The sequence below is a fragment of the Aricia agestis genome, chromosome 5 (assembly GCF_905147365.1).
Source record: "Aricia agestis chromosome 5, ilAriAges1.1, whole genome shotgun sequence".
NCBI classification, from domain to species: domain Eukaryota; kingdom Metazoa; phylum Arthropoda; class Insecta; order Lepidoptera; family Lycaenidae; genus Aricia; species Aricia agestis.
In genome coordinates this window covers 362,038-389,502 of record NC_056410.1, presented here as the reverse complement: position 1 = coordinate 389,502, position 27,465 = coordinate 362,038, and the positions used below count along the sequence as shown (strand labels likewise).

General features: G+C 39.7%; 1 protein-coding gene across 1 annotated transcript in view; it reads right to left on the bottom strand.

Moving 5' to 3' along the window:
• Window positions 1–254: 254 nt before the first annotated feature.
• Window positions 255–27,465, bottom strand: part of LOC121727432 (homeobox protein PKNOX1-like) — a 41,330-nt gene continuing 14,119 nt past the window's right edge. The window contains exons 2-13 of the mRNA XM_042115287.1: window positions 10,717–10,822; window positions 9,816–10,005; window positions 8,750–8,879; window positions 8,297–8,373; window positions 7,615–7,753; window positions 7,074–7,148; window positions 6,798–6,970; window positions 6,373–6,508; window positions 5,787–5,867; window positions 4,530–4,661; window positions 1,068–3,430; window positions 255–1,037 (exon numbers count right to left, since the gene is read on the bottom strand). Of these exons, the coding sequence (XP_041971221.1) occupies window positions 4,531–4,661; window positions 5,787–5,867; window positions 6,373–6,508; window positions 6,798–6,970; window positions 7,074–7,148; window positions 7,615–7,753; window positions 8,297–8,373; window positions 8,750–8,879; window positions 9,816–10,005; window positions 10,717–10,796 (1,212 nt within the window). The 5' untranslated portion in view covers window positions 10,797–10,822 and the 3' untranslated portion in view covers window positions 255–1,037; window positions 1,068–3,430; window position 4,530. The remainder of the gene's footprint in view (window positions 1,038–1,067; window positions 3,431–4,529; window positions 4,662–5,786; window positions 5,868–6,372; window positions 6,509–6,797; window positions 6,971–7,073; window positions 7,149–7,614; window positions 7,754–8,296; window positions 8,374–8,749; window positions 8,880–9,815; window positions 10,006–10,716; window positions 10,823–27,465) is intronic.

Here is a 27,465-nt window from a genome sequence, read left to right as displayed (position 1 = left end):
TCTACTCTGCTATGAACGTGGCGAAAAAAGGAACTAACGCTGTCATCATAGAAAAACGCCATTTTTTACAGTTCTCCTTTACCAGCAGCGCCCCCGCCCACGTTCATTTATAGCCTTGTCGGACCAGCTGTCATCTGCCAAATTCTGTGAAAATGGGAAAGTGTGTTTGTTTGTTCTTCCTTCACGCCCAAACGAAAAGTTAGTATATAAATAAAAAAAAAGGTTTAAACTGGGTACAAAATAAAAGACACATGGCATGCGATAGAATATATTTTGCTGCGAACTGTACACGAAAGTTATGGGACGGGCTGCGGCGGCGGCGCGGCGGATACAGAATAGTTAATAGAACAATCCCAGGAACGCTTAAGTATTACAACATTATCCTAAGGATACGATTTTGACTCTTTAACATTTCGAAATCTTCCAGAACTCAGCCTTCGCGCCGCCGCCGCAAGCCGCCCCGGCTTTGAAAAATACAAAAATTAGTAGCGATACTTTTGACTAGTATACATTATGCCTTACTCATAATCAACTTGAAATGTCTTTCTAAAAAAGCGTTACAACTATAGTATACACTACATGGACTTTGTTATTCTATAGCGGCCGGCCCCCGGCCGCGGAGCCCTGACCACTTATTCCTTGAAAATCGTATCACGAATCACGATAGATGCGACATCACAATACGCGTTACACTTTTAACTTCCGATTGAAACTGTGACTCTATATCGCACAAAACCTATACTTTTATTTTCCAACGTCATTAGCGACTGCTTTTAATCACTCGACAGGGCTCCGCGGCGGGAGACGGGCCTATATAACCACTTAACCTAGCGCGTGTATAGATAGATTTAAAATTGATAAAAATCTTTCACAATATTTTACGTATATCGTTTCCATCGTATATCATGTCGCTTATCTACACTGACCGCGGCGGCCGGCTCGCCCAGCGACGGGCTTGCACTCTATCGCCTGACCACCCGACGTGGTCGTCATATTCTGCCGTCTTTTATCGTTCGCACGAGCGATTATTTGTTACGCTACAAATACAATATAGGTAAATAACATACAATATAGTGAGGTGCTAAATTATGAGACTGTTTTTTTAGGGTTTTTTTTAGTTTGGGTTCGAAATATAAATATGCGGCAGAAGGTTGAGCTAGAAATCTAAAATACGGTGGCGCTTCAAGATACACGAACATTTCAGCACGAACATGGAAATACATTTTTTGCTAACCTTTACAAGCGCTCGCGCGAACGATGGCCTAGTATGTATTAATATTTATAATAATTGCAGTCGTATACAGAATCAAAACAGCTGCAACTTCTTCAGGAGCTGACGACAGTTTCTTGTGAATATTGCCTTTTCACAAACAAATATTTAAATGACGAAACATACAGTCCGAAGTCCGAACTTATACACTCGCTACGACGTTCACATAAAAGCAACTCCGTACCGTCAGCTCCTTCATCGAAACATTTTATTTTTATTTTAGTAGTGCCGAGGAGGACGTGTACACCTACATAAAAACAAAAGCGTATAGGTATGTAACAAACACATTATAAAATATAATTTTCAACCGGAAATCACAGATAAATAATATTTTCGAAGGAATCTTATTTCTAGCTGTCTCGCTTGCAAAATATATTTAAAATGTAACGTTTAAGATTGTAGTATAAGACTTTATACTCGTACGATATTTTTATTATTTAATAAAAACAGTTGGCATGTTTTACTATTTTTACACAATATAATAATAATTATTATAATAAAACAAACTTCGAGTCTCATTCTCGTCAATATCGGGTCCTGTATAAAAATATATAAAATCAGAGCGATATTATACTTTACGAACTAAACCTATGAAGTATCAGTAACATCGTAAAAAAATATCAAATTTAACATAAATTTATATAATATACATTCTATTCGAACACAACTGACAATATTTATAATAGGCCTATCAGTATACAGTAAAATGGAAGCTTCATAGTACGCGCAGCGCGGAGGGGGGCGGACGGGGGCGTCCGCGGCGCGCGCTGCACGCAAATCATACGAACTAGAGTATACGTCACAATGTCTTTTACACGTCGCGGCGACCGCAGGCGGCGGCGACCGCAGGCGGCTGCGGCCCGGACCATTCTAATACTAGACACGTCAAATTACAAAATTTCGACTGCGACGCGACTCCAAATACGGGTGTATCACTTTAGGATACGTCACTCAATGCACTTGGCGCGTCTCCTCCGTTATTGCTGGCGTATTACATACTTCGAATACGCTACGATACCTACAGTTAAAAAAAATCTAATCGAATACTGTTTATAAAATTTACATCTAGGTTTTTAAAAATCACGATATCTACGCGCGTATACGAATTTGAATCGAACGGTCGGTCGGTATACGAGAGCTATCCTACGCTAGTATGGCGGCTTACGAAACGAACTTACTCGTACAAATAAATATAATTTGTCTATGGACGGTATTGTCTATAGTTTCATGAGATTTGGTTTCAAAAATATTCCTATGTCTATTTCACGTTCAGTCAGTGGGCGGAGCGGGGGTGGGGGGCGGGGCACGAGGTGCGCGGGGGGGGCGGGGGGATCTAACTTTACTCACAACCGGTCACGAAAATTGACGCACAAGCGAACGCTAAATTATATACATGATTAAAGCTCTGTCGAACGATGGCCAATTGTTACTGTAAAGTGGCAACATTCAAATACGTTTAACCTCGAGATAAACACCATGTGTTGTTGTCGGTAATTTACAGAGAATGTTGCCAGCTTACGTAGTATACATAAAACATTGCTCCTGTCTGATATCGGAAATATTTGCAAAACGAAGCGCACTACGATAATTTACAGAGTGACAGCGCGACAGACGTCGCTATAATACTGATTACTAAGTAATACGGAATCTGACTGCGTATACTGCCGTCATCACGAGACAAGAGCGGTGCGATCACATCTCGCACGATATAGTGAATATACGCCGTCGAACAGTGAACACCCTAGCTCATAGGGAGTGTCTTAATTTCTAATATGGTAATCTATGACTGTAGTTTGTAGTAACGGCCACAGTTTAGGGACAATCCGCACTAGAGATAACCGCAGCGCAGCGTGACGAAACCTACCTTTAATCCTCAACGTAATATTGCTCACAAAGCTTTACTATTTCGTTAGAAATATTATCGTTACATTCAAGGTAACATACGGTATATTTATAACAAGTATGTTTTCAGTATTATTGACGTTTCGCTGCGATTCGACTACGCTAGTGTGAACTGACCCCGAGTGTGGCCAAAGTCGGCGACACACAAGCGCTACAGTAGTGAGGTAATATTTACGTATACATGTTCCTTACGCTAGCTTACTCTACGGTATACACAGTGTCTCGCGACAGCCGGCGGCCGCCAGTCGCCACTGCTGCCTGGAAACATACAATATACTCTTTTACACTACTGACAACAATACGAATGTAATTCGTAAGATACTATATGTACGCGCCAAATAGGAGCGCGACGAGTCCCGCGACCCCTATGTGTGCGTGCTAATGCGTGTGCGGCGCCTACCCTTACACGGCGCCCGAGCCGCATTAATTAGTCTGCGCCTGAAGCCTTTCCGTGCTACACGCAAAAAGTCTCAGCTAACCGTCGGCCCAAAGTTCGCGAATTAAACTAATATTTATCTGCCAGTGATTTTATCTCAGCTCAGTGAAAGTGAATATAGACTAAAAGACAAAGGTGAAGGTGTGTGATCTCCTCGAAGAAATTCAGCCATCTCTACCCAGCTCAGCTGTCTCAACAAGTAGGTAACCCGCATTTCCTCTTCTCAATCCTCTCCTACGTGCTGTAGGGGTACTCGCCCCTACACTATATCTAGCCAACAGGTATGCGCGATTCCTTATAGTTCGCGCGGAACTAGTTGGCCACGTCTAGGTAGGACAGGGGTGAGGGGGCGGATTGCTTGCTGCTCGCAACGCACATGAGATTAGACAGTGACCACCAATCTCGAGATATCGTGAACAATAATCATTCAAGTATTGAAAATAATGAAAGACAATTGATCAGTTTTATATTCTAAACTATTGACATCGGCAATCGGCATCGGCATTGAATATTATTTCCTTAGTCTTTTTATCGGCAGACTCATCTTGCTATTGCAATCTCTTGTGCGTTTTGTCTAAACTAGCCAGAACTGTCAAAATCAAGCGCCCCGCCTCTCCGTCCCACCGGGGCCACCGCTCACATAAGTACCTAAGGCGCGGCCAACTAGTTCCGCGAGCACTATAGTGTTTTATTTTTCATACGAAACAGTTAAATAATGTCTGTGTGCTTGTGTATGTAGCTGGAATCATTAAAAGGAGAGGGTAACTTACTTTTTACTGTAACATCTGGGAAATCAATGATTACCAGACGGATAATGAAGTCATGAATTGCAACGAGGTCTGCATTTGATGCATGACATAAGTCTACCAATATCCTGAATAACGACTACAATCGAGATCCTGTATAAGCTGTGTGCAGTACCTCAATGCATGGTCTGCGGCATGGAGTAGGGCGCGCGCTCGGCGTCGTCGCCGGACCCGTCCGCGCCGTCCGCGCCGCCCTCGCCCTCCGCCCCGCCGGAACACTCGTCCTCGTCCTCCGATGACAGCAGACCTGGAGTATCACGATTTATGGATCTAATGAGCGTGTACAAGGCGTGGCTTTCGCTTGTATTGTTCTACCTAGACCATAAAGTTAATATACCTAGCGGAATAGAGAAACAAAGGCCTGAGCAAGAGAGATGTCACTATCAGTAACACTGCGTGGTAAAAAGAGATGTGTGATACATGAACAGCAGCACTCTTATTTTGACGTCCAGTCGGCACGTGCCGCACGTTGACAATTTAATCTCATAGAAATTATGTTCAATCATGCTTGTGTAAGTGTATACGTTCACATACTTTTACACACAGATGAAATCAAATTCGGTTTCGTTTGACAGCTCGAGATTGTCGCTCTATTCCGCTAGGTATATTAACTTTATGACCTAGACTTATCGGATGACTACATACCACGTGATTCTAATAACCAGACAGAAAGATGTTACCTATATTTGGACGCTGTTAAGCATTCGTGTACTAACCCACAAAAAATTACGTATTGAGTTATGAATGCAGTTTTTTTTTATTTATTTATTTAACTCTTTATTATACACAAGAAAAACATAAACATACAATTAACATGGAAAGACACAAAGGAACTGCTTATTTCTAAAAGAAATCTTTTGTGTTATGTTCTTCAGATGATTTAGAACAAGAGTGCGTTCAAAATTTAACAACAAAAAAATGTGGGTTAGGACTAAATAGTGACCATTTAAGTGTTTAAAATTTTAGTAGAAAGGGATCTTAAGTCGGAACCTAGCTGAGTGAAGTATTTAAGTTTTTTTAATCGTAAACATGATTCTTAATACTTTGTTTTGGCGTGTATGTATATTTTGTCAATTTGTGTATGTATAGTGCATGTGTAATGTGTATCTCGTTTAAATGAAGGGAGCAACCAAGACAACCGACGACTCCAGCCCGGTCGCGAAGTACGTAAAACATTGACCTGCTGCTCGGCTCCTGCAATCGCGTTTAAAAATATTGCTGTCGTGCTCCAATCGAAACGAGGTGGCTACATACTCGGCGCGAGCGAAAGACAGAAGTAGCGAAGGGTCAATGTTAGAGTTGTGCGTGCTTCACGACCGGACAGACAGTCACGCGACGTCGGCCTCAGTCCCTCCCGGCGGCGGGCACGTACCGGCCGTGAACTGCGGGTTGGTGAGCGCGTCCGGCCAGTACCGCTTGCTGATCGACGAACCGTTTTTACTTTTCTTACCGCCTGCAAGTATTTATTAAATTCAATATCACTAGTGTTCTCAATAAACATGTCGTTTTCAAATTATTTTAATACACTCACAAGAAAATTTTATAACACATAAATGTCTTACAGGCTTTACCATTTTATAAATTTTCGTCAAATACATCAGCTGTGTGTGGATAGTGCAACTCGCATAGTGCGTATTCTGTGATCGTTATTGTCTTCATGTAAACATAGTATTGTACATGACATTATATGTGTCCCGTCTGCGTTTGTATGCGAATAATATAGTCTGTGTTTGAAAAATATGACATGCGTTTTCGTGGATAAAAAGCGTGCGTATGTATGTAAGCATGTAGGTGTTCCCCGGCTTTCTGAGGCAGTTGAGACTGAGCTGCTAGATGCAGAATAGAACAACGCGTACGTAATTACGTATGCAAATGTTTATGTGCATGTGTGTGCATGTGTGCGCGTGTTTGCATTGATATGCGTGTTCCCTGACAGGCGCACGTGTGTGAGTACAGACCCGGTTTGTCGGCGCAGTCGAGCATGGGCTGCAGGATGCGGCGGCGCGCGTTGATGAACCAGTTGTTGACCTGCAGCAGCGTGAGCCGCGTCGCCGCCGCCAGGCTGCGCTTCTCCTCCTCCGTCGGGTACGGGTGCTGAAACACGAACGTACAAAAATTAGTGTTGGTATATTTTACATGTTTTCATAATACTCGTGTCATCGTGTATTTACATTCTAAATTGTAGAATATTAAATATTCATCTCGTTTGTTGCAGAATGCTAACAGAGCATCTGCAAATATTTGTTGTTATTATCTTTATAGTATATAGGCCAATAAACAGTATTCTAAAGGTATGTTTCACTAATTTTACTGCATTATCCCTATTGTATTTCCAGTTGGACCTTACCGACTAGTAAACCGGATACGAACAAACTGCACTAACCACTAGATGCTGGAAGAGCCAGGCGCGCATGACCTGCGTGGCGTGTCTGGGCAGCACGCCGCGCTTCCCCCCCTCCTCCCCCTCGTCCTCGCCTCCCGCGCCGCCCCCCACACCACCCGCGCCGCTCGGCGGCGGCGACCCCGACACCGACGAGCACGAGTTGGAGTTCGTGCCTGGAATACACATGGTAATAAATTGATTATTAATTATTATTTTTATTCACCATAAAGGGGTATAATTATTTTCTGCGTGTCGTGTGTTAAGTTCTATACGCACCTGTAAACGAGTCAGTAGGCAACAGGCCTGCTCCTATTTGGCTGATCGGAGTCGAACCCTGGACCACGTGAGACGCTGAAACATAAATATTGTGCTATTAACTTAAAAAAACAAATGTTTTTATTCGGAACAAATTTTTACAATTTTTTTCTGAACGTCTAAGTTTTACAAATACTGATAAAAGATTTTACAAATAAATTGTAAAACCTAACAAATCAATAAGTGGAAAATGTGTAACTGTTTAAACTTGAAACCGGGAAGATAGCAAAGATTTTAGAACTCAGGAGGACTACGACGCATTTTTGAGAGAGAAATCTTCATGAAAACATGAAATTGGAATTTATCAAATGACGAGATGGTCTGAAAACCTAAAAGCGATGCCTTTCATTCGCTTATCTTACAAGTCTTATAGATATATATTATAATTTCTACTATACTAAATAATATTATACTCGTATCAATATCAACTCTAAAATAAAATCGCTAACAGGGTTTTATATATTTCAGGTCCTACTTTCAACTTATAATATCGTATACTAACCGGCATCCCGATGCGCGGGGTGCGCGGGTAGTGCGGGGTGCGCGGTGAGCGGGTACGCGTCCGCCAGCCCCGGGAAGCCCGCCGCGAACGCGCCCGCACCGCCCCCGCCCGCACCTCCGCCGCCCGCGCCGCCGCCGGACTGAAATGTTATTTATCATTTTATCATCTGTAAATGTAATATATATTGGTGTTTAACGACACACATCATATCAGAGAGAGATCGAAATTTTAGTGGCTTGTACTCTACAAGCCACTAAAATAATTTCGATGTTATAATGCAAAAGAATATAAAAGGTACCCGGGACTGTAGAGTCATCTAACTTGTTATAGCAGCGATAATGCAGTTATTAAATAATAATAGTATCATAGACTAAGGAAAATATAGTATTCAAATTTGAAATTGTTCAGTAAAATTTAATTTTTACAACAATACTGCTAGGTATGACTAATGGAGTCTGAGCGTCTGGAATATTGGACTGCCTATTAAATGTCTATAAATATCTAGCGTATTTTTTATGTGTGAAAACTTGTAATTGGCCTTCTGTGATATTTTAAAAATACTTGTTAATCTAGCTGTAAGTTATCCTTAATAAATAAAAATAAAATAAAAAAATAAAATATAATATACAGTAGATATACAGTAATGATAATGAGTTAATGACTAATGAGACAGCGCTGGTACCTGGTACTGCGGCGAATTGGAGGTGCTGGAGTGGTCGTCGAGGCCGCCGGACAGATTGTTGTTGCTCTCTACGCCGCCTGGTGGCACACAACATGTTGTTAGTTGTTACAAATGCATGCACATAACGTATAGACTATACTCTATAGATAGGTTTTAGGAGCGATTTAGGATGTTTCTTGTAACCGACACCAATTGTGTTTATTTATTAATCACGAGCTTGTTGACTTTGGTTTAAGTAGCTGTTAGCAATAAAGATTTTCAGAAAAAAAAATTACACATTGAAATGCAGTTTCGGATTAGTAGATACTTAGGTACCATGATTCTTTGCTACTTCTAAGTCTGGTAAGAAACAAACATAAAGGTATGTACACCGCCTAAGTATAGATACGTCATACGTAACGTCGTACGCTTAGATAACCCGATTTTGGTAACAATGTAAGGGCGGCAGTGTACCCGGCGTGTAGTCGGTGCGCAGCAGGTTCTCGCTTTGCATCTTGGTCTTGAGGCAGGCGATGTAGCGGCCGCAGAAGTCCCGGCACAGCTCCTGCACCTTCTCCAGTTCCAGCAGGTGAATGCGCAGCACCTGACACAATCGACACGCATAAATCAGGATCCTAGTGTAATAAATTCAAATTCTTTATTATCTAAAACCATATCTACAATCTTGTATTCAATAAACTTGTACTATGGCAATGGTGCTACCCCACATCAACAAGTTGATTATGCATTCTTGAAACATCAGTGTAACAGGTGAAAATTGCACAATATCTGTTACATTGATGTCGCAACATGCGATTTAGTCATCCTGCGGTATTGGGACGGACCCTTTCTCGTAGGATTTTTAGGAGGCCGACCAGCTTCAAAAGACCCCCGGAATCCCACACAGTAAAACTTACCGAAACCTCTGGGACAATCTAACAACGTTGCAAAAGAGCCACAAGTTAGGCAGACATATCAAAACATATTGTACATTTAAAGCTCAATTTTAAATAACTTAAAAAAAAAAGAACCACGATGAAATGAGTAAAAGAACCGTTTCCAACAAAACAGCCTACCCAGAATTTCCGGAAGGTTAATATAGTCCACAGACCACAGTCCACACACATTGCGTGAATCTTTTACGAGTTAAGTTTGTATCCCCGCGTGTACCGCGTGCGCTACAACTTTTATTATTTTACTTTGGTTCTCCACTTACACACAACTTCTTAAAGTTGGGAGTTCGAGACCAATATCGAGTTGATTAATTTGGTGATTTTGCTATACATGTTTACATTAATTTATAATTTTATACTAATAATTATGTTGCTCCACAGTTAATGAATACTTTATGAGAATGGAGGCAAAAGAAAATATATTTTTAGGAACACGGACAGAGATCCTTACAAGACGGTCCGTCCGCAATAACTATCTCCTTAAATTGCAGGTGACCCTCGTCAAAAATTTGTTTACCCTAACTGCCTATGAAATGATATTAATATTATCATAAGTATATTATGTGTTATCATTAGCGGCCCCACACCTGTATGCTCTTAATCATGAGTCCGTCGATCTCGGGGTCGTCGACGAGGAAGGGGCGGCGGTCGCGGCGCTGGTGCTGCACGAAGGCCTGCAGGTCCGCGCCGAACGCCTCCGCCGCCGGCGCCTCCGCCCCCGCCGTCGCCTGCTCGCACCGCTCCAGCAGCAGCGCCAGCAGCGGGAACAGCGGGTGTCTGCAACGTGCGGCCGTACATCGAGTTGCGACTAGATGGCTAGATGTACCATCGAGGAAGTTGATTCCTACGCAATTGACAGACCAACATTATTTGGTCGAATATGTCAATTCAATGTTAATTGTGATCTGTCAGGTGGGTTTGACGTAACGCAACCAAACTACTTAGGTCACCGATTTGCATAGGAATCAACTTCTCTGATAGTACATGTACAGATAGGGAGATGTATTGGCCCTTGGGTTTTAGGAACATTTATGGGTATTTTGACCTCAGCTGGGTCGGGACTCCAGAGATGAGGTCTAACCCATTAGACTACAGAGGCTTTTACGATACCAAATATTATATTTAGAAGACTCATGAGTCATGACTTATGATGCTTGTAGAATACGGTCTCTACTCTCTACCTTTCTTTAGTGATGATATCCTGCTACAGGGGTGTAGATACGATGGTGATAAATGTCACAAATGACGCCTGCTACGGGGTAATGTCATTCAACTACAGTCCATACTGCCTAAGCCTATGGCGTTGCTCTCTTGTTTAATAAAATATTATGTATTCCACGAACATCCCTAATCTATGTCAGTGTATTTGTCCGATACGATGGAAAAGCCACTTAACAGACTATGTCAGCCTGACAATGTGACAGCAAATATTTTTAGTGAAGGCTTCGTGAAGTCCATGGAGCATCCATAGTGTGCAGTGTGACGTACTTGTAGACTGCCCGCTTGTCCGCCTCGAACTGCGCCTGGTCGGCGTCCGCGGCGGGCGCCCCGCCGCCCCCGCCCTGCATCACGCAGATCACCACCGCCACCGCATCTGTAACACACAGGTCACAACGTTACCATTGCTACTGTTGTGGATGACCACTGAAATAGGTAGGCTATCGAATTCGGTTCAACTTTCCTAGTACGATTCACGACTCACGAGCTATATTCTATCTCGCGCGGTCCTTAAAGATTATCGCTTTAAAGATATTAGTCATTACTAAATACACTGTAAATGGCTTTATCAACATCGTGCGAATTACGATATATATTTTGTGGTGTGGTCTTCCCTACTCAATATAAAACAAGGAGCCCCTATAGCTTATACCACGAGAATATAAGAAGAGTCACAGCTGTATAAGACGGTCGTATAATTCGAATATCATTTGAACATCTCCGGTGTTGGTCCCGCCGTCCCGCGCGGCGCACGTAGGCCCGCAGTCAATAAGCAGCACGTCACAGTACATACATCACGGTGCGGCGCGGGCAATAAAAACGGATATTAAAAACCGAGAGGAGCATTTATCGCAAGCGGCGGGCAACAGCTGCGGGGGATGGCCGCCGCCCGCCGCCGCGCCGCCCGTCGAGACCGCGCGGTGCCTCGTGACTCGTGCCCACAAGTCCCACAAAACTGTTGGAGGTTACCCCGACTTACTGCTTATGTAGCAAAACGATGATAAAAATATTCAATATCATTAGTTACATTTTTCAATTGGAATATACATAAAAATATGTGTATTTACTAACAAAACATCTTTTATAGGTAAAAATGGAATTCGAATAATTTAGAGCGTTTTAAGCAATATCATCTACGGGACGCGATGTTTTTTCTCATATTTTTAAATTAAAATTGCATATATTTCAAATTAATGTTTAGTTGTAGTATAGTTATACACTTATACAGCAATAAGTCGAAATCTTTTGTAAAAATTACACTATTCAATCGTTTTTAGTGATTTAGACGATTTATTTTGTCAGACCAATAAACAACTGAAAATTAAAAAAAACTACAATTTGGTGCTGTTTTATTACAAACTTATTAGTAGAATAATATATTGCATATCGAAAATTTTAAAATTTGTTAGATAATTAATAAGCTATTGTGTCTCGTTTTTCCACGATCGACGGCTTAATTCACCTTTAAGAGATTTGAGAATTTTGATGTTGCACCCGCGATCGTAGAAATGGTTAATAATTTCTAGTACTTATTACTATAATTACTTTTATCTAGTTACATAGTTTCTTTGTTTTATGCTATTTTGTAACCAGTATTCACATATGAACTCATTACAGATCAGGCGATGGCACTTCAGACCTGTTTTGTGGCCCTTCATACATTTAATGAAGGTTTTCATTTATAAATCATTGTTAAACTAGTTCAAATGTATCCCTATAAGGGATATTTTATTAATAAATATGCTTCATTTTGCCTGTAGGAAGCTTTAAGTGTGTGAAACTGTTGCACCGGTGATAATGGAATCGCCCTTCAGCTATTTATTCAAATAAAAAAGTAATGTGTTTCATGGATATTTTGAGCATACCACCTACTTGCATCTGTGAAGAAATTAAGACATACGGGCTACAGCACAAAACATTGCGCACATTACGTCGCAAGCACTGCGGCAGCCCGCTGCAGCCGCAGCTGCTTGTGGAAATGTGGAAAAAACTGGGAAAATTATTTGAAAGGGCTAACTTGAATGGACTAATCTCAAGAACTACTGGTCCAATTTGAAAAATTATTTCAGTGTTAGATAGCCTATTTATTGAGGAAGGCTATATTTTATCACGCTACGACGAATAGGGGAATGTGGAAAAAACGGGGGAAATTATTTGAAAGGGCTTATCTCGCGAACTACTGGAGCAATTTTTATGTTATTTGGCACAGATAAGAAGTAGACCACGTGAAGGATAATAGGCTATCGATTTTAATTATTTTTTCAGTGGCTAGATATTTTATACCCGTGCGACGCCGGGGCGGGTCGCTACTCGCTAGTATATATATACAAGAATTACTCGTTTAAAGGTATAAGATATTATATAATTCCGTAAAATAAATAATTCTTACTGTATACAGAATCAAGTATGTAAAATGTAGATCATAATTATCATGCATAACTATTTAACCATAATTTTTACATTTGATTTTACATAAGCAGCTATATATCAGGCATTATCAGGTAAGGATATTTGGTGTTGTAATAACTGATAGGTGATAATTTTGTTGTTGCGCGGGCGGTGGGCGGGTGGTCCAACTCTAAAACCGTTTTATTTTTTGTTTCGTTTACCTTTTCAATTAATGCAACCATAGTTAGGTTAAGTGGTTAGGGTACTTTTGCTTACAGAAATCCTAATATCAAATATGTAACAAGAGTATCTTACCCTGGCTATCTTCAAATGAATGTTATAAAGCAGCCTATACGTCATTGCACTGAAGATTCGCTGCAAACTTATCACCACGAAAAGTAAAAAGGCTGCAATTAATATACGAAAATATTAAAATATTTCGGAAATTCACGCGGGAACCGCTTTCTTTCCGGGGACTCTACCGTTTTTCCATACCACATATATTTTATCTAACAGAATAAACAAAATCAAGCGCGATAAGGTGATAGACAGACAGACATACTTTCACGTCTATAATATTACAGTATTGTATTACAATATCGGGCTAATGATGTTTGTTCCGGCATGATTTGCGCGGAAATGGTATTAAGATATTGTGGCGACTGGCGTTATGTCCGCAGAAGCCGGCGGGCGGCGATACTGTACAGTGTACAATGTTCAGGGTAAGGGCAGCGGCACACATATCCCTGCGTCTCTCATTTTATTTGCTGCCCCTAAAGGCTAAAAGAATCTTTGTAAAAGCCTGATGGCAATTTTCGGGCATGGAATGTATGCGAGTCTACCACGCTGTTTATTTAATATCGTGGGAATCGCAGACACAATAGATTTTCAATTGTTATGCGACAGCCGGGTGCCGCTTGCGGATGCCTGTAATATTTAAAGTCTACGACTTTTAACTCTTCTAAGTAGGTTTTTTCCAACTTTACGTAGAGTCAGCTCTCCCAGTACTTTTGCGACAAGAAATTTTATAAGTTGTCGATTTAGGCAATTTATTAAGGGAAAAAATATAATGACCACCAAAAAATGCACTGATACCCTAAACTTGTTTACCAAAAAAAGATAATTAACACCAAAAAAATAAAGTCTAAAATTGCAATACTACCAGCTATTTTAGTCATGACAACACTTCAAATTGTAATCGAACACTAAATATAGTAAATGATCACCAAATAAAGTAAATGATCACCAAATATAGTAAATGACCACCAAATATAGTAAATGATCACCAAATATAGTAAATGATCACTAAATATAGTAAATGATCACCAAATATAGTAAATAATCACCAAATCCTTGTGAGCAAATCAATGCGATATTTTTTTCCAAATAAATCACTACGATTGACAAAACATGTAACAAGCATATTATTAACAAAATAGTCGGCCAAGTGTGAGTCGAACATGGAGGGTTCCGTACCGTTATAAAACAAAATTAGACCAAAATTGTGTTTTTGTATGGGAGCTCCCCTTAAATAATAATTTTATTTTGTTTTAGTACTTGCAACAGATATACACAATCTGTTAAATTTTTAAGAAGTCTAGCTGGAGTGGTTCTTGAGATACAATACAGCCTAGGCCCTAGAGATAGACAGACGGACGGACAGACGGACAGACATAGAAGTCTCAATAATAGAGTCCCGCTTTTAGGGTTCCGTACCCAAAGCGTACAAACGGGACTCTTTTACTAAGACTTCGATGTCTGTCTGTCCGTCTGTCCGTCTATATGTCTTCTACTCTTTACTAGGATATTTGCTAAATAAAAATATATTTAGTTATAATTTTACATTAAAATACTAACGTATAATGTTGGTAATCGTTTAATACTTTTGGTTTAAGTAACAATGATTTATTTGGAGTCATTTTGCATAAATAGGATAGCGAGATAATAAATCTTTGGTGATCATTTTACATTAAAATGCTAGTATAATGTTGGTGATCATTTACTAATTTTGGTGATCATTTTACTTTAAAATGATAGTATAATGTTGGTGATCATTTACTTATTTTGGCGATCATTTACTATTTTTGGTTTTAAGATGTTAAATCTTTGGTTATCATTTTACATTAAAATGGTGTTCTGTATTTTGGTGATCGTTTACTATTTTTGTCTGTGAAATGTTACTATTTCTGGTGATCAGTTAATTATAAGCCATTTATTAACAGCTAGTGCTTTGGTCCACATGTGACGGGGTTTTTGCCTCTCCCTCTCTTTGCTTTTGAGAAATTCAACGCCTTTTTGACAACATATTACGACTATCGTGCGACCTCAACTTAATTGACTACCAAAAATGAGGTTATTCAATGTAAAGCTGGACTGCACATAAAGTATTTTAATATGTATATTGTATTTGGATTTTGGACCTGGATTATATTAGAAATACAAAAAGAGGGCAAGTGTGCACCGGTCACCGCGATGAGCAATTAATCTGCTAATCTCGGAGCAACACCGCCCTTACAACAACAGACACGGCTTTTCCCTTTTTTGTTGAGACATAAACGAGGAATAATGGACGTGGGGGCGTCGGGGGGACCTGCGGGGAGAGCGAGGGGTCCCGCGCAGGGGTCCACGCCGGGAATTAGCCTGATTACTTTCTTCATTCATAGACTACAGTCCGTTCGCAGATATTTCACCTCGGCTCTATGAATATGATCTTTATATCAGCGGTATAAAGGTTCTGTCGGAGGTAAAGTAACAATGAACAGTTTGTAATACTGGCCTGAGGCAAATAAACAACGCGCCGACAGGGAAACGTAATGAGATAATGATCCCCAGCAAGATATTCTCGTGGTCAGATATTTAAGCTTTCGACCTTGCCATCTTCACCTCTGCGACTATTTGCAGGTTTTCAATACCTGGGAAGAGCTTTTTTTCGCTGAAAGCTTAAAATCCTAATGCGGATTTCTTATAGACCCACCCATAAAGGTAAAAAAAATGGCAGTTAACGCCTCCGTGGTCTAGTGGTATAGAGCGTGGCTCTTGACTCGGAGGTCGTGGGTTCGATTCCCGCGTTGGAAACATGTTATTTCCAAGCTTGGTTAGGACAATGCAGGCTGATCACCTGATTGTCTGAAAACTAAGATGATTTATGCGTCGGATGGGCATGTAAAAAGTCGCCTGATCTCTCGCCGCTTGTGTCGGTCTTCCGGGTTATGTGAGTAAAGGAAAAGAGAGTGCTCTTGTGTACTCTTGTGTAAAATTACTCAAACCGACCACCGTCACCGAAACCGGTGTGGGAGTTATTATTTAATATGGCAGTATTCTGGCAGTATTCTGGCAGTATTTTGGCAGTATTCTGGCAGTATTTTGGCAGTATTCTGGCAGTATGGCAAATAATATCGCAGTTTAGCTAGTTTGGAAGTTAACATTTTAAAGCAGGTTCATAATATTATATTGTACATAGTCACAAACTACAACTAGCGATCAAAGTAACGTAAAAACAACCCCACAACAAACCACTGTGAACATAGAAGTTGATAGCTATCAACTTCTATGTTCACAGTGGTTTGTTTTTCTTGTTTAATTAGACGTTAGTACTTTTTAGTGTATTAATTAAGGAACGCCTTATAATTTCCTGTTGCCTTGGGGCTTGTACACTTGCAACACATTAGACACGCACACAGAGACACATTACCATACGAGATCCAACACCCATTACTAGTTGACTCTTGTGTAATAAATAAAACTAAGGTCTAATAATATTATATTAAATTATAGCATACTAGCTGTTGCCCGCGACTTCGTCCGCGTGGACTTCAGTTTATAGCGCGCGATGTCAACAAAATTGGTGTCAAAAGCTTTTATAAAAAAACCCTGGTACCCCTTAAATCAATACAGCTGTGCAGTGTGCAAACAATAAGTACTTCATTTTTGTATGTTAAACTTTATATATTATGCCAAATTTTAAAGCTTATTTAGCCCCCCAATTACACAACTTTACCCATAAACTATTTATCATTGATAGGTTTAGCCCCAATTTCACCAACGTCTGTTAGTGTTAACAGCTTGTTAAAATATCCTGTCTTCTCTTTCATTCATATGAAAAACAAAACAGCTAACGTGATACTAATTCGAGCATTAACTTTAACAGTCGTTGGTGAAATTTGGTCTTAAGGTTACGTCACTGCCTGCACAGATAAAGTACTGAGTTATTTAATACCGTAGAATAGATATAACAATCGAAAAAAATCGAGACTTAAATGTAAGATGATACCACCTCTTATAGAAAGACTTTTGAGCAAGCGTCAGCGCGATGTAGAAGACGCACGGCGCCATCTATTATGAATTTTTTGAACTAATTTACGACCCTTACAACCCTTTTTTCCAGTAAAAAAGTAGCCTATGTCCTTTCTCAGGCTTTAGACTATCAGTATACAAAATTTCATTACAATCGGTTCGGTAGTTTTGGCGTTTGGCGTGAAAGCGAGACTGACAGACAGACAGAGATACTTTCGCATTCATAATATTAGTACAGATTATGTGCACACTGCACAGCTGTTTTTGGGTATTTTGATTAATTAAGGGCCGCGCTACACCGGAATGGCAGCGGCGAGGCGAGCACTTTCAGCGCTGCCATTCCGGTGTAGCGCGGCCCTAAGAGGGGTACCACTTACCAGGGTTTTAAAAAGTTTTTAAATTTGACACAAATTTTGTTGACACCGCGCGCTATAAACTAAAGTCCACGCGGACGAAGTCGCGGGCAACAGCTAGTTATGAATAAAAACAATAATATATAATAAAGTAGGTATGATTAGTTCTGTTATAATAATGAAGTAAAAAATAAAGCGCCATCTGTTTTCATATATTAGAATTAAAATGTTGATTGCATTGATATATTTTCTGGATGGAATATAGGCCAACACAACACACTCGAACTCCTTAGAAATGCAGTAGGAGTTCTATAAGATAAGATAGATTGATTATTATTATAGCAAGTGATAATATTATTAAACATAATACTCTAACGTATTAAAAACTATAAACAAAAACATAATAACTAATAAGTATGATTAGTTCTATGTTCCAACGAAGTAAAAAAAAAGCGCCATCTGTTGAATCGTATTAGAACTAAAATGTTCATTGCATCGCGTTGATATATTTCTGGATTTTTTATAATATTATACATAAAATATATTTAAGATTTTTGAAATATTATTTTAATACACATCCAAGACCCAGGAACATTGAAAACTTTTTGTTCCGCCTGCGGGACTCGAACCCAGGACCCCCGGGATGAGCGCTGGCCACGCGCAATGCGAAGTAATTTTCATCGATATTTTCATGGAAATAAGATATTTTCCCACATCAAAATGTAGCCTATGTCCTTTCTCAGACTTTAGAATAACTGTGTACAAAATTTCATTGCAATCGGTTCAGTAGTTTTGGCGTGAAAGCGAGACAGACAGACAGACAGACAGACAGACAGACAGACAGACAGAGATACTTTCGCATTTATAATATTAGTATAGATGATTAGATAATAATGTTACATGACCTTAAAAGCGCAGTTGCTAAAGAATCAAAAAAAAGGCTTTTCAAGCTCTGAACAACAACTGCACTGTCTGCAGCACTCAGCAGTGCTGTGAAGTACACAGAGACAATCTGTGTCTTATGGAATTGGAGCTCTTAACTTTAAGAAGCTTTTGAGGACTCGGCTGTATTAGATAGTTAACGATGTCGATATTTAATTAAAAACTTGCCTTAAATTTTCTTGACGCATTAATATCCTAAAAGCCTTTACAACAGAAAATGTAGATAAATAATATTTATGGACGTGACTTGTGAGGCTCCTGAAAATCTGAAGACACAGGACACCGAGTACTTGATGCTAGAACTACAAGATGCTGAGTAAGCTTTTTATTACTGTTAGTTGTTACTGTTAAGTTCTGTCGTCCGTCGCGACTCGCGGTGGTCCGCGGCCACGAAAGTGCCGTTACGTATAGACGCCGCGGGCAAAAACACTTGACGTTGTAAGATTTAACACAGCTCTAATTATACACCACCAAGTATTAACATATGGCCCAAGGGCACACACTACACATGTATCGCATTAAAAATTATACGCAACTTGACCGAGCCTAGCTGCCTTCTCAAGCTGTCGCACCCAGATGAAAGTGACAATTTATGACAAAAATATAATTAAAAAATATATGAAGAAAATAAAATCCTGATCTTCACTTAATCTTCTTGAGATAGAAAAAACTACGAAACTCTCCAAGTCTGACTTGACAGACTTGGAGAGTTTCGTAGTTTTTTCGAGATCCTGCACTGCGCCCTCGGCTTCGGTTGCCTGTACCTACTACCTAAGCATAATATTGTAAATATTCAAAATTCGAACACCCGCGCCCGCGCCAATGCGAGCGGCATCCAAATTGCCAACTTATCCGTCGCCCGATAGTGTTGTCTAGTAACCAAGCGTATCGATATGTCGCAGTCTTGGTTGAATCTGCTATTTGATTGAATGACTAACGAATTTATTGAATGAAACCATTTTACTGACAAAGGCTTGACGGATTGGCCTTTCCTCACTCAATTATAATATGGTTTCAATTTCAATCAAAAAAATTAAATGAAATATCAGATTTAACCAGATACGTGCTAATTGAAATGTTTAATCACTTTTATATTATCTATTCAAAATATTATCCAAATCAAATGTTATCAAAATTATACTAAGCGGTTACAGGATAAAAATAATTGATTCGCATTAGTTCTGCAACTTTCATTAAAATCTCGAGGCCGTTGATTAGATACTAAAAGATCTTTTATTATCAGTAATTTTATATCAAACGGTCAAACCACTCACTAAATCCTTTCTACTTCAGTCAGAAACATGGATTAGCTAGATTCTAAACTCTAAAGTCTATAAAGTTGTGAAAAAGCACCATCAGATATCACGTGTTTCTGTTGTATCGGCCGATGTGTATATTTTCAACGGTCAATTAAGATATTATTATAAATTATTCGGGGTCCGACAACTTTCTTCACAATATTCTCTCTCGATACCATGAATCGGCATCGGCACATCACTCGGGGGCCGGGCTATGTACATTGTACACAAAAGTGAGATTTTAGCTGATATCCCTTGTAATAGATGTTTTTCTGTCATTTGAGATCACAAGACAACTTGTATCTTTTTTGTACCTCTTCTAATTTCCTATTGGTTGATACCATAATCCTCGAGCATCCTCGGCATGCTGGTCGCTGGTCAATGCTGCTGATTAGGGATCGGAACTCTATAAAGCTTGGGTATGTTTTGCTACCTTCCTCTACAGTTTCAACATTACATTTATACTTTATTTATTGTTTTGTGCACTCAATCAAAGGCGATATGATATGTAGCACCTCCATCGTGAATATCGCAGACACAATAAATTTTCAATTGTTATGCGGCAGCCGGCTGCCGCTTGGGAATTGATGGGTTAGAGGAAATGTGTGCTCGTCACATCTTGGGGTCGAATCTGTACCTTGTAATCCAGGCGCTCTACCACTAGACTGCTACGGACGCTGCTTAATGTAAATTGCATGTCACCAAGTGCTCATTACACACAAGCACTGTCTTCGCGCGACAATTAAAAAGGGGCCGCATTCTGCTCCGGGCCGCTGCAAATTAGTTCAATTTTCAAACGGCGCTGTCGAGTGTCGCCGGCGCCCGCCCGCGCCCGCCCGCGCCTGCCCGCGCCCGCCCGCGCCGGTGCTACAACTTGCCTACTCTATTTTTTCCACTTCGATGGCAAATCATTATGGAATTGGAGATGACAATTTGAATCTGAAGGAGCTGTTCGAGACAAATTAATAATTGCGTACTACACAAATTAAAGCTCTCAGAACGTAAAGGTAGAGAATAAAATCCAGTATGAGCAATTTCTTGACTCTATTTTATAAGTAGCCCGCAAAGCAAACAGCAAACACTATTCAGATCTAGACATCTAGTTAGAGTACAAACTAATTAAGTACTAGGTAAGGGTAACATACTAGTGAAACAAACAGATACAATTCGTAGGAGCCGGTAACTTCTTCACTACGACTACTTCGTGCTGCTGATGCCTCTGATGATGCAGGCACTGGGCAGTGGGCACGCAGTATGTGTAACTATGTACAACGTAGCGTGTAATAATATGTAGGCATAAGTTACACGACCGCAGTCCGCAACGGGTCGGAGTGGTCCGAACCAATTTGAGCCGTTCTTGCGCTCTTGTATCGTTAATTAACAACTCATATTCCCCGATGGCCCGACTCACGGGCGGCCAGCGGGTCGAACCTGGTGAGCCCACCCGCATATTCAGTTTATTGAAGGACAAGAATTATTTGTATGCAGTGTAATTCTCTATTTGGACAAAGCTTTCCTAAAAGTTTGACGTAAGGCGTCTTGATTACTCGCTAAAATTTTCTTCTTACAGGATCCACAAGACTAAAGTTCTGCGTTGGCTACACACGTGACACGATACGTCGACGAAAAAATTTTGGTAGTTCCGCTGGCGCCTATGGCTGGTTCCGGTCCGCAAGGGACGCGGGCCACACGCGGCCGCCCAACAAGTGGTGGTAATTGACGGTAACCGGCGTAATGGTGTTAACGCGCACCCGCCTCGTTAACCGTTTAGCACCACCACCGGGACTCCGCCGAGTACTAAATACAACGCGGCACAATACCGGAATTAATCAGATAAGAACATGGGTGGAGCCGGATCACCTTAATCCGTCTTTCTCGTGCCACCGTCACCGCCGTTAATAACTGACTAAATCACCACAACTTAGGTATTACCGCTTTTAGCTTTTTAATTGTCCGGGATAGATGGTCTTCTACCTTCAGAGCAAAGTCAAAGACCCGTTGAAGATCTAGTTTTAATTTCGACATTCGAAATCTCGTATGTACGAACGAATTCAAGATCTCGTATGTAGTCAAGACGAATCTGCAATGATTTATCAGAGTAGGTTGCGGGGTCAAACTTCCGAGGGGCACTCGTTCAAACAAAACGTTAAGGGCCTGTTTCACCACTTCCTGATAAGGCTATCCACCAATTAACTTGACAGATCAAGTATGGAGAATCTGACAAAAAAGTTGTGAATAGCCTATTAGACACTATATCAGAAAGTGGTGAAACAGGCCCTAAGAATAAAAACTAAAAAGGTCCGTTCGCAGAGTGACCGGCGCGGGGAGCGGCGAGGGCGGAATTTATGTTAATACGCGTTAAATAATAAAGCGAGCACGTATTAAGAAACAAATTCTAGTTCCGAGGGAGTTCAACCCGGTGAAAGGGTAAACAGGCCAGGGCTGGCCGCCGGGGACTCGTCGATGTCGATAGCGATGGGTTTTAGCCGACGGCGGCCGACGCTGAAACTGACATCACACAACATAGGATATGTATCAAGAACCGATTATAAATAGATTAAAGGTTACAGATAAAAGAGTAAATGAAATCGTTTTAATGTTTCGATGGATACCTACATAATTGATAAGATGTACAAAATGATTAATGATTCCAGACTCCGCTCTTATCTATAATGGCCTGACTATTATTAGAGCTAGGTATATTTTTTATTTGTTTTGATCAAAACTGATTAAATATGGAAATATGGACGTGTTTAATAAATTGTAACATTTTCTCAACAAAATCAAACAATCGAGGGCATAGAAAAACTTATTGAGATTCGAGAGTCACTTCCGATCGAGTATCGACACTCTCGTCCCACCCCTAGCTAGGGCTCCGTCGACATTTCCATGTAGGTCGCATAAAAATAACATTTTCGCACGCCGCCCCGGAGCACATCTGCTCAAATATTGAGTCGCGCGGATCGCACGCCGCCGGAATAACACGGCCCGCGTCAATTTACTATTTACCTCCCGGTCCTCCCCCTCACCCGCCGACTACTCAACTATTGATGGCCGGCACCGGACCGAGGATCATCTGTGATACACAGTACACTCGGCGTGCGTGACCGACGAAGGCGACGACGGCTGCCAAAAACCTCACAAATGGGAGGTTTCATGAGTCCATGCATGTTTCATTCGGCCTCCACATCTAGTCCAGCTGCCTTACAAAAACATACGAAATACAAGGCTTTCGTGAGTTTGAGCATCGGCAGCCTCTGCCACAAAATTATTACCGATACATTTTTAATATTATATTATTTTCTTACATAAGCAGGAATGTACCCAAAAATATTCTGAAAAGATCGTTTTGCAGTTTCGCCGACTACGCACTAAATTATTTATTGATGAGATCAGCCCTCACAAAATTCGAGTTTAAAAATGGAGCATCCACTTAACCCCGAGATTGGAGTCAGCAGGGGGCGCTCGGCGGCGGCGCTCGGCTGCGGCGATCGTCCCTTCGATACAATACGGAATTTGAATTCGCAGTGCGGAACTTTTCCGCCGGGGCCGGAGATAGAGAGCTTTTCAATATTTTATATTCCGCCGGCGTCCCCGGCTAGTTTTAATTCTGGCGCATCGCCTTTATTCTGCAGAACGCTCCCGCTGTCCGCCGCGCCTCGTAATGAGCTACTCCAGTCCGGGTCACTAAACAAGAAAAAATTCAATGTTTCCTCAAGATAATTAAAACCCACATTACTGGATTTTATTTGCAATAAAAAGTAAAAACGAATTCCAGCTAAAGAGTTAGGAATTAGGATTCGTAAAGACGCTTATGAGTTTACCAACATACTTTTAATAATCTAATATTTTGGTTAACAAATTGTGTTGAGTTTCCAACACAAGCTATCCACTATCCAGTGATCGATTTGTGCTCAACGGTCAAGTTTAAAGCTGCCTCCCCAATCCCCATATAGACAAGCGCACCGCCAACGCGTTAGCCCACGCGTTGGCGGTGCGCTTGCAACGGCGCTTGTGTCCACAGTCCAAACATAGGAAGTGTTGCCAACTTAGTGGAATTTCCACTAGATAGTGGTTTAGACGTACCTTTCCGCGGGAAAAATTTGGTTTTAGTGGCTAATGGATTTCTTAGTGGATTAGATTATTTAAGTTAGTGGTAGCTTCGACGTTAAACCACTAGTTTTTTTATTATGTTTCTAACCCTTGAAGACGCACACTGGAAACTTAATTATATTATTATCCACACATCCATACATCCAAACAAACTTTCGCCTTTATAATATTAGTAGGATTATCTTTATTCGTTTTGCCGCATTCTGACGCTGATATAGAGCGATTATTTATCATGATGAATGTTGTCAAGACTTAACAGAGAAACCGGATGAAGTTTGATCGCCTTTCTTTCGTGCAAACTGCAAGGTTAGCACGCGAAGGCAAATGCTGTAATAACAACATAATACCAAATACCGTATTACAAAAATTAGAACTAAAGAAATTTATTCTTAACAAACTGAACAAGTAAATGACAATTATTCCTCTGAAGACGTTCATCTTTACTCTTTAGTTAAGTACTGACTTATACATAGGTACATAGGTAACTAAAGTTTTCCTTTTTGTAGTAACAAAAATAATAATTTCATAATTTGCGACGTCGGGTGTTCCGCAAGGTTCAATTCTGGGTCCGTTGTTATTTTTAATGTTTATAAATGACCTTTTGGATTGCATTAAAATGTGCAGATGACCTAAAGATCTTTAGAATTATATTTGATATCAGTGATTGCTTAGCTCTTCAGAGAGATCTAGATGTCTTGGCTGAATGGTGCAAACGCAATCTTATGGGACTAAATGCTAATAAATGTCAAGTTATTACTTTTACAAGAAATAAAAATATAATAAGTAAATGACAAGCCTTTATCTCATGTCTCAGTAATAAGTGACTTGGGAATTATTTTTGATACCGCACTATCATTTCGGTCGCACTATGACTCCATATGCAGCAGGGCCCATAATATGCTGTCATTTATTTCTCGGACAGCTAAGCCTTTTAAGAACCCTTGTACTTGGATCTTACTTTATGTAGCCCTAGTGAGAAGTATTCTTGAGTACTGTTCATCTGTATGGTCGCCTATGTATAGTGTTCATATCGACAGAATTGAAGCAGTTCAGAGAAGATTAATTGTCAGGGTACTAAGTAGTAGATGTGGTATGCGAAGGAAGTTACCGGATTATCTTGATCGGATCAATAAATTTGGTCTCCTAAGCCTTGAGAAACGAAGACCGATTGCTGATCTTGGTATTCTTTACAAAATTATTAATGGTCTTATGGACACTGTTCTTTTAGAGCAGTTGTCATTTAAGATCCTTACTCGATCCGTACGTATTCAACAGCTATTTAGTGTACCACTAACATATAATAATGTGTCCAAAAATAATCCCTTGCATAGAATTTGTAATACGTATAATAAAATATGCCATGATAAAGATATTTTCAATTGTAGTCTGATTGCATTTAAACGTGATCTAGCCAAGGACCCTAACATCTAAATGTTTAACAATATGTGTCGATGGCCTTTAACAGAGTTTAGTTTTAGTTTGAGTTTTTAAGTCATTAGAATTGTATTACCTACTGTAGGATATATTTTTATTTATTTTATACTTTGTTGTTATTGTGGCGAGTGGATGTCTAGTTCTAGTTTTTAGTTCTATTTTGTTTTGTGTTTTCCCTGTCTTTCTCTAAGTAAATCTTATACTAATATTGTTACCTTCAATGCTGGTGTAGTTGTAATTGGACCTCAGTCTAAATGCCGTGTGTTGTTAATGTTATTTTACTGTATGTTGTTATTCTGTGGTCTCTAACTGTACCATAAAAATAAATAAGTAAATAAATAAATAATAATAATAATAACGTTGTTACTGTATTATTGTCAAATTATATTCAGATAGGTTGTTGTTGTCTTTACGTTATTTAGTGGAATTCTGGTGGTTTGAGAGGCCATTTAGGTTTTAGCGGTTTCTGGTGGTTTACGCTGCTGAATTTGGTGGGTTAGCAAAAAAAAAGTTAGCAACACTGCATAGGAAGGTCGTTCAGTATGATTCGGATCCAATGTGCGGACGGATTCAAAATGGATGTTGAGTCGCTAACAGCTGCAGCTGTATATTCACAGCTTATAATTACTTTGTAAATGTGGACAAGAAAAAGTTTTTAAAGGGTATTCTCGAAATAATAAGTAAAAGGCGAGAAAACGTAACAAACAAAGAAATAAACTCACTTTTACATTTTTTATTATATTAAAATAACAAAATTATTATATTACTTATTATTTATTATCTATACATATAAATAAAACTGCAGTGTCTGTTTGTAATATTGAAAGAACCGTTTTTTACTAAATGCATATGAATGTATATAGGGTACATTTATACCAAAATAACAATTTTTAGAATTTTTGTCTGTCTGTATGTCTGTCTGTTTGTTCCGGCTAATCTCCGAAATGGCTGGACCGATTTTGACGGGACTTTTATTGCCAGATAGCTGATGTAATAAGGAGTAACTTAGGCTACTTTTTAACCGACTTCCAAAAAGGAGGAGGATATTTTTTTACTTTTTTATTTTTTACCTATGTATTTTACATTTTGTTGACGCGGACGAAGTCGCGAGTAACAATATTACTTATTATTATAATTATCGTGATTAGTATAAGTATATATTTATTTTTTACTAGAGATCGCCCAATGATCGAAATTCGACCTTTAGTGTCAACGACATTTAGGACCTATAATTTGTAAAAAAATATTGACTTTCATATTTTTTTTCAACTCTTGTCTCGACTCAGCTGATCTCAATCTGGCCGTGTAAGCATTATCTAATAATATCTAAGATTCAATAAAAAAAACTATAATTCATTTTCAATTTGTCAACTTCTTGTCAACAGACTTCAACCATAAATAAAAGAGTATAATTCGTATGTATAGGTTTGTCACTCGAAAATCTGTCATCTTCTTGAGTGTGCGTATTGTAGTGTGTGTAATGTTTTATTTATTAAAAAAAAATGTATGATAAAAGCATAATTTCAAAATAATATTAGCTCGATGCACTCCTTCACCATATTATAAGCTATACCTGTGCAAAATTTCATTCACATACGTTTCCTCATTTTTCGTCAAAAGGGATACAAAGTTTTTCGCTTGCGTATTAATACATATATAGATTAAATATTTAATTTATTTTGTTTTTAGTATTTGTTGTTATAGCGATATGTACACAATCTGTGAAAATTTCAGAAATCTAGCTATAGCGGTTCTTGAGAATTGAGATACAGCCTGGAGACAGACAGACGGACAGACAGATGGACAGACAGACAGACGGACAGACAGAAATAAAGACAGACATTGAAGTCTTAGTAATAGAGTCCCGTTTTTACCCTTTGGGTACGGAACCCTAAACGACATCGTGAGAAAAATAGCATGTCCAAGAACCTTTTTTTAGCGCTTTTGATAGGATTTTTTGGTTCCACAGGCAGTTTTTACTCTGATAGAGCTCAATAAATTTAAATGTTTTCTCGATACTCATATTGCCCGCCATTTCGTCAAGTTAGATGTTAATTCGCCACAAGAAGGAAACGTGCACTCTTCATTGCCGCTTCGGGCGAACTGATCACGCGGCCTATGTGTGGATGGAGCGCAAAGCTTGCGACAAATGTCCTTTGATCTTTCCGACACCGCGCGGCAAACTCGCAAACGCGTCG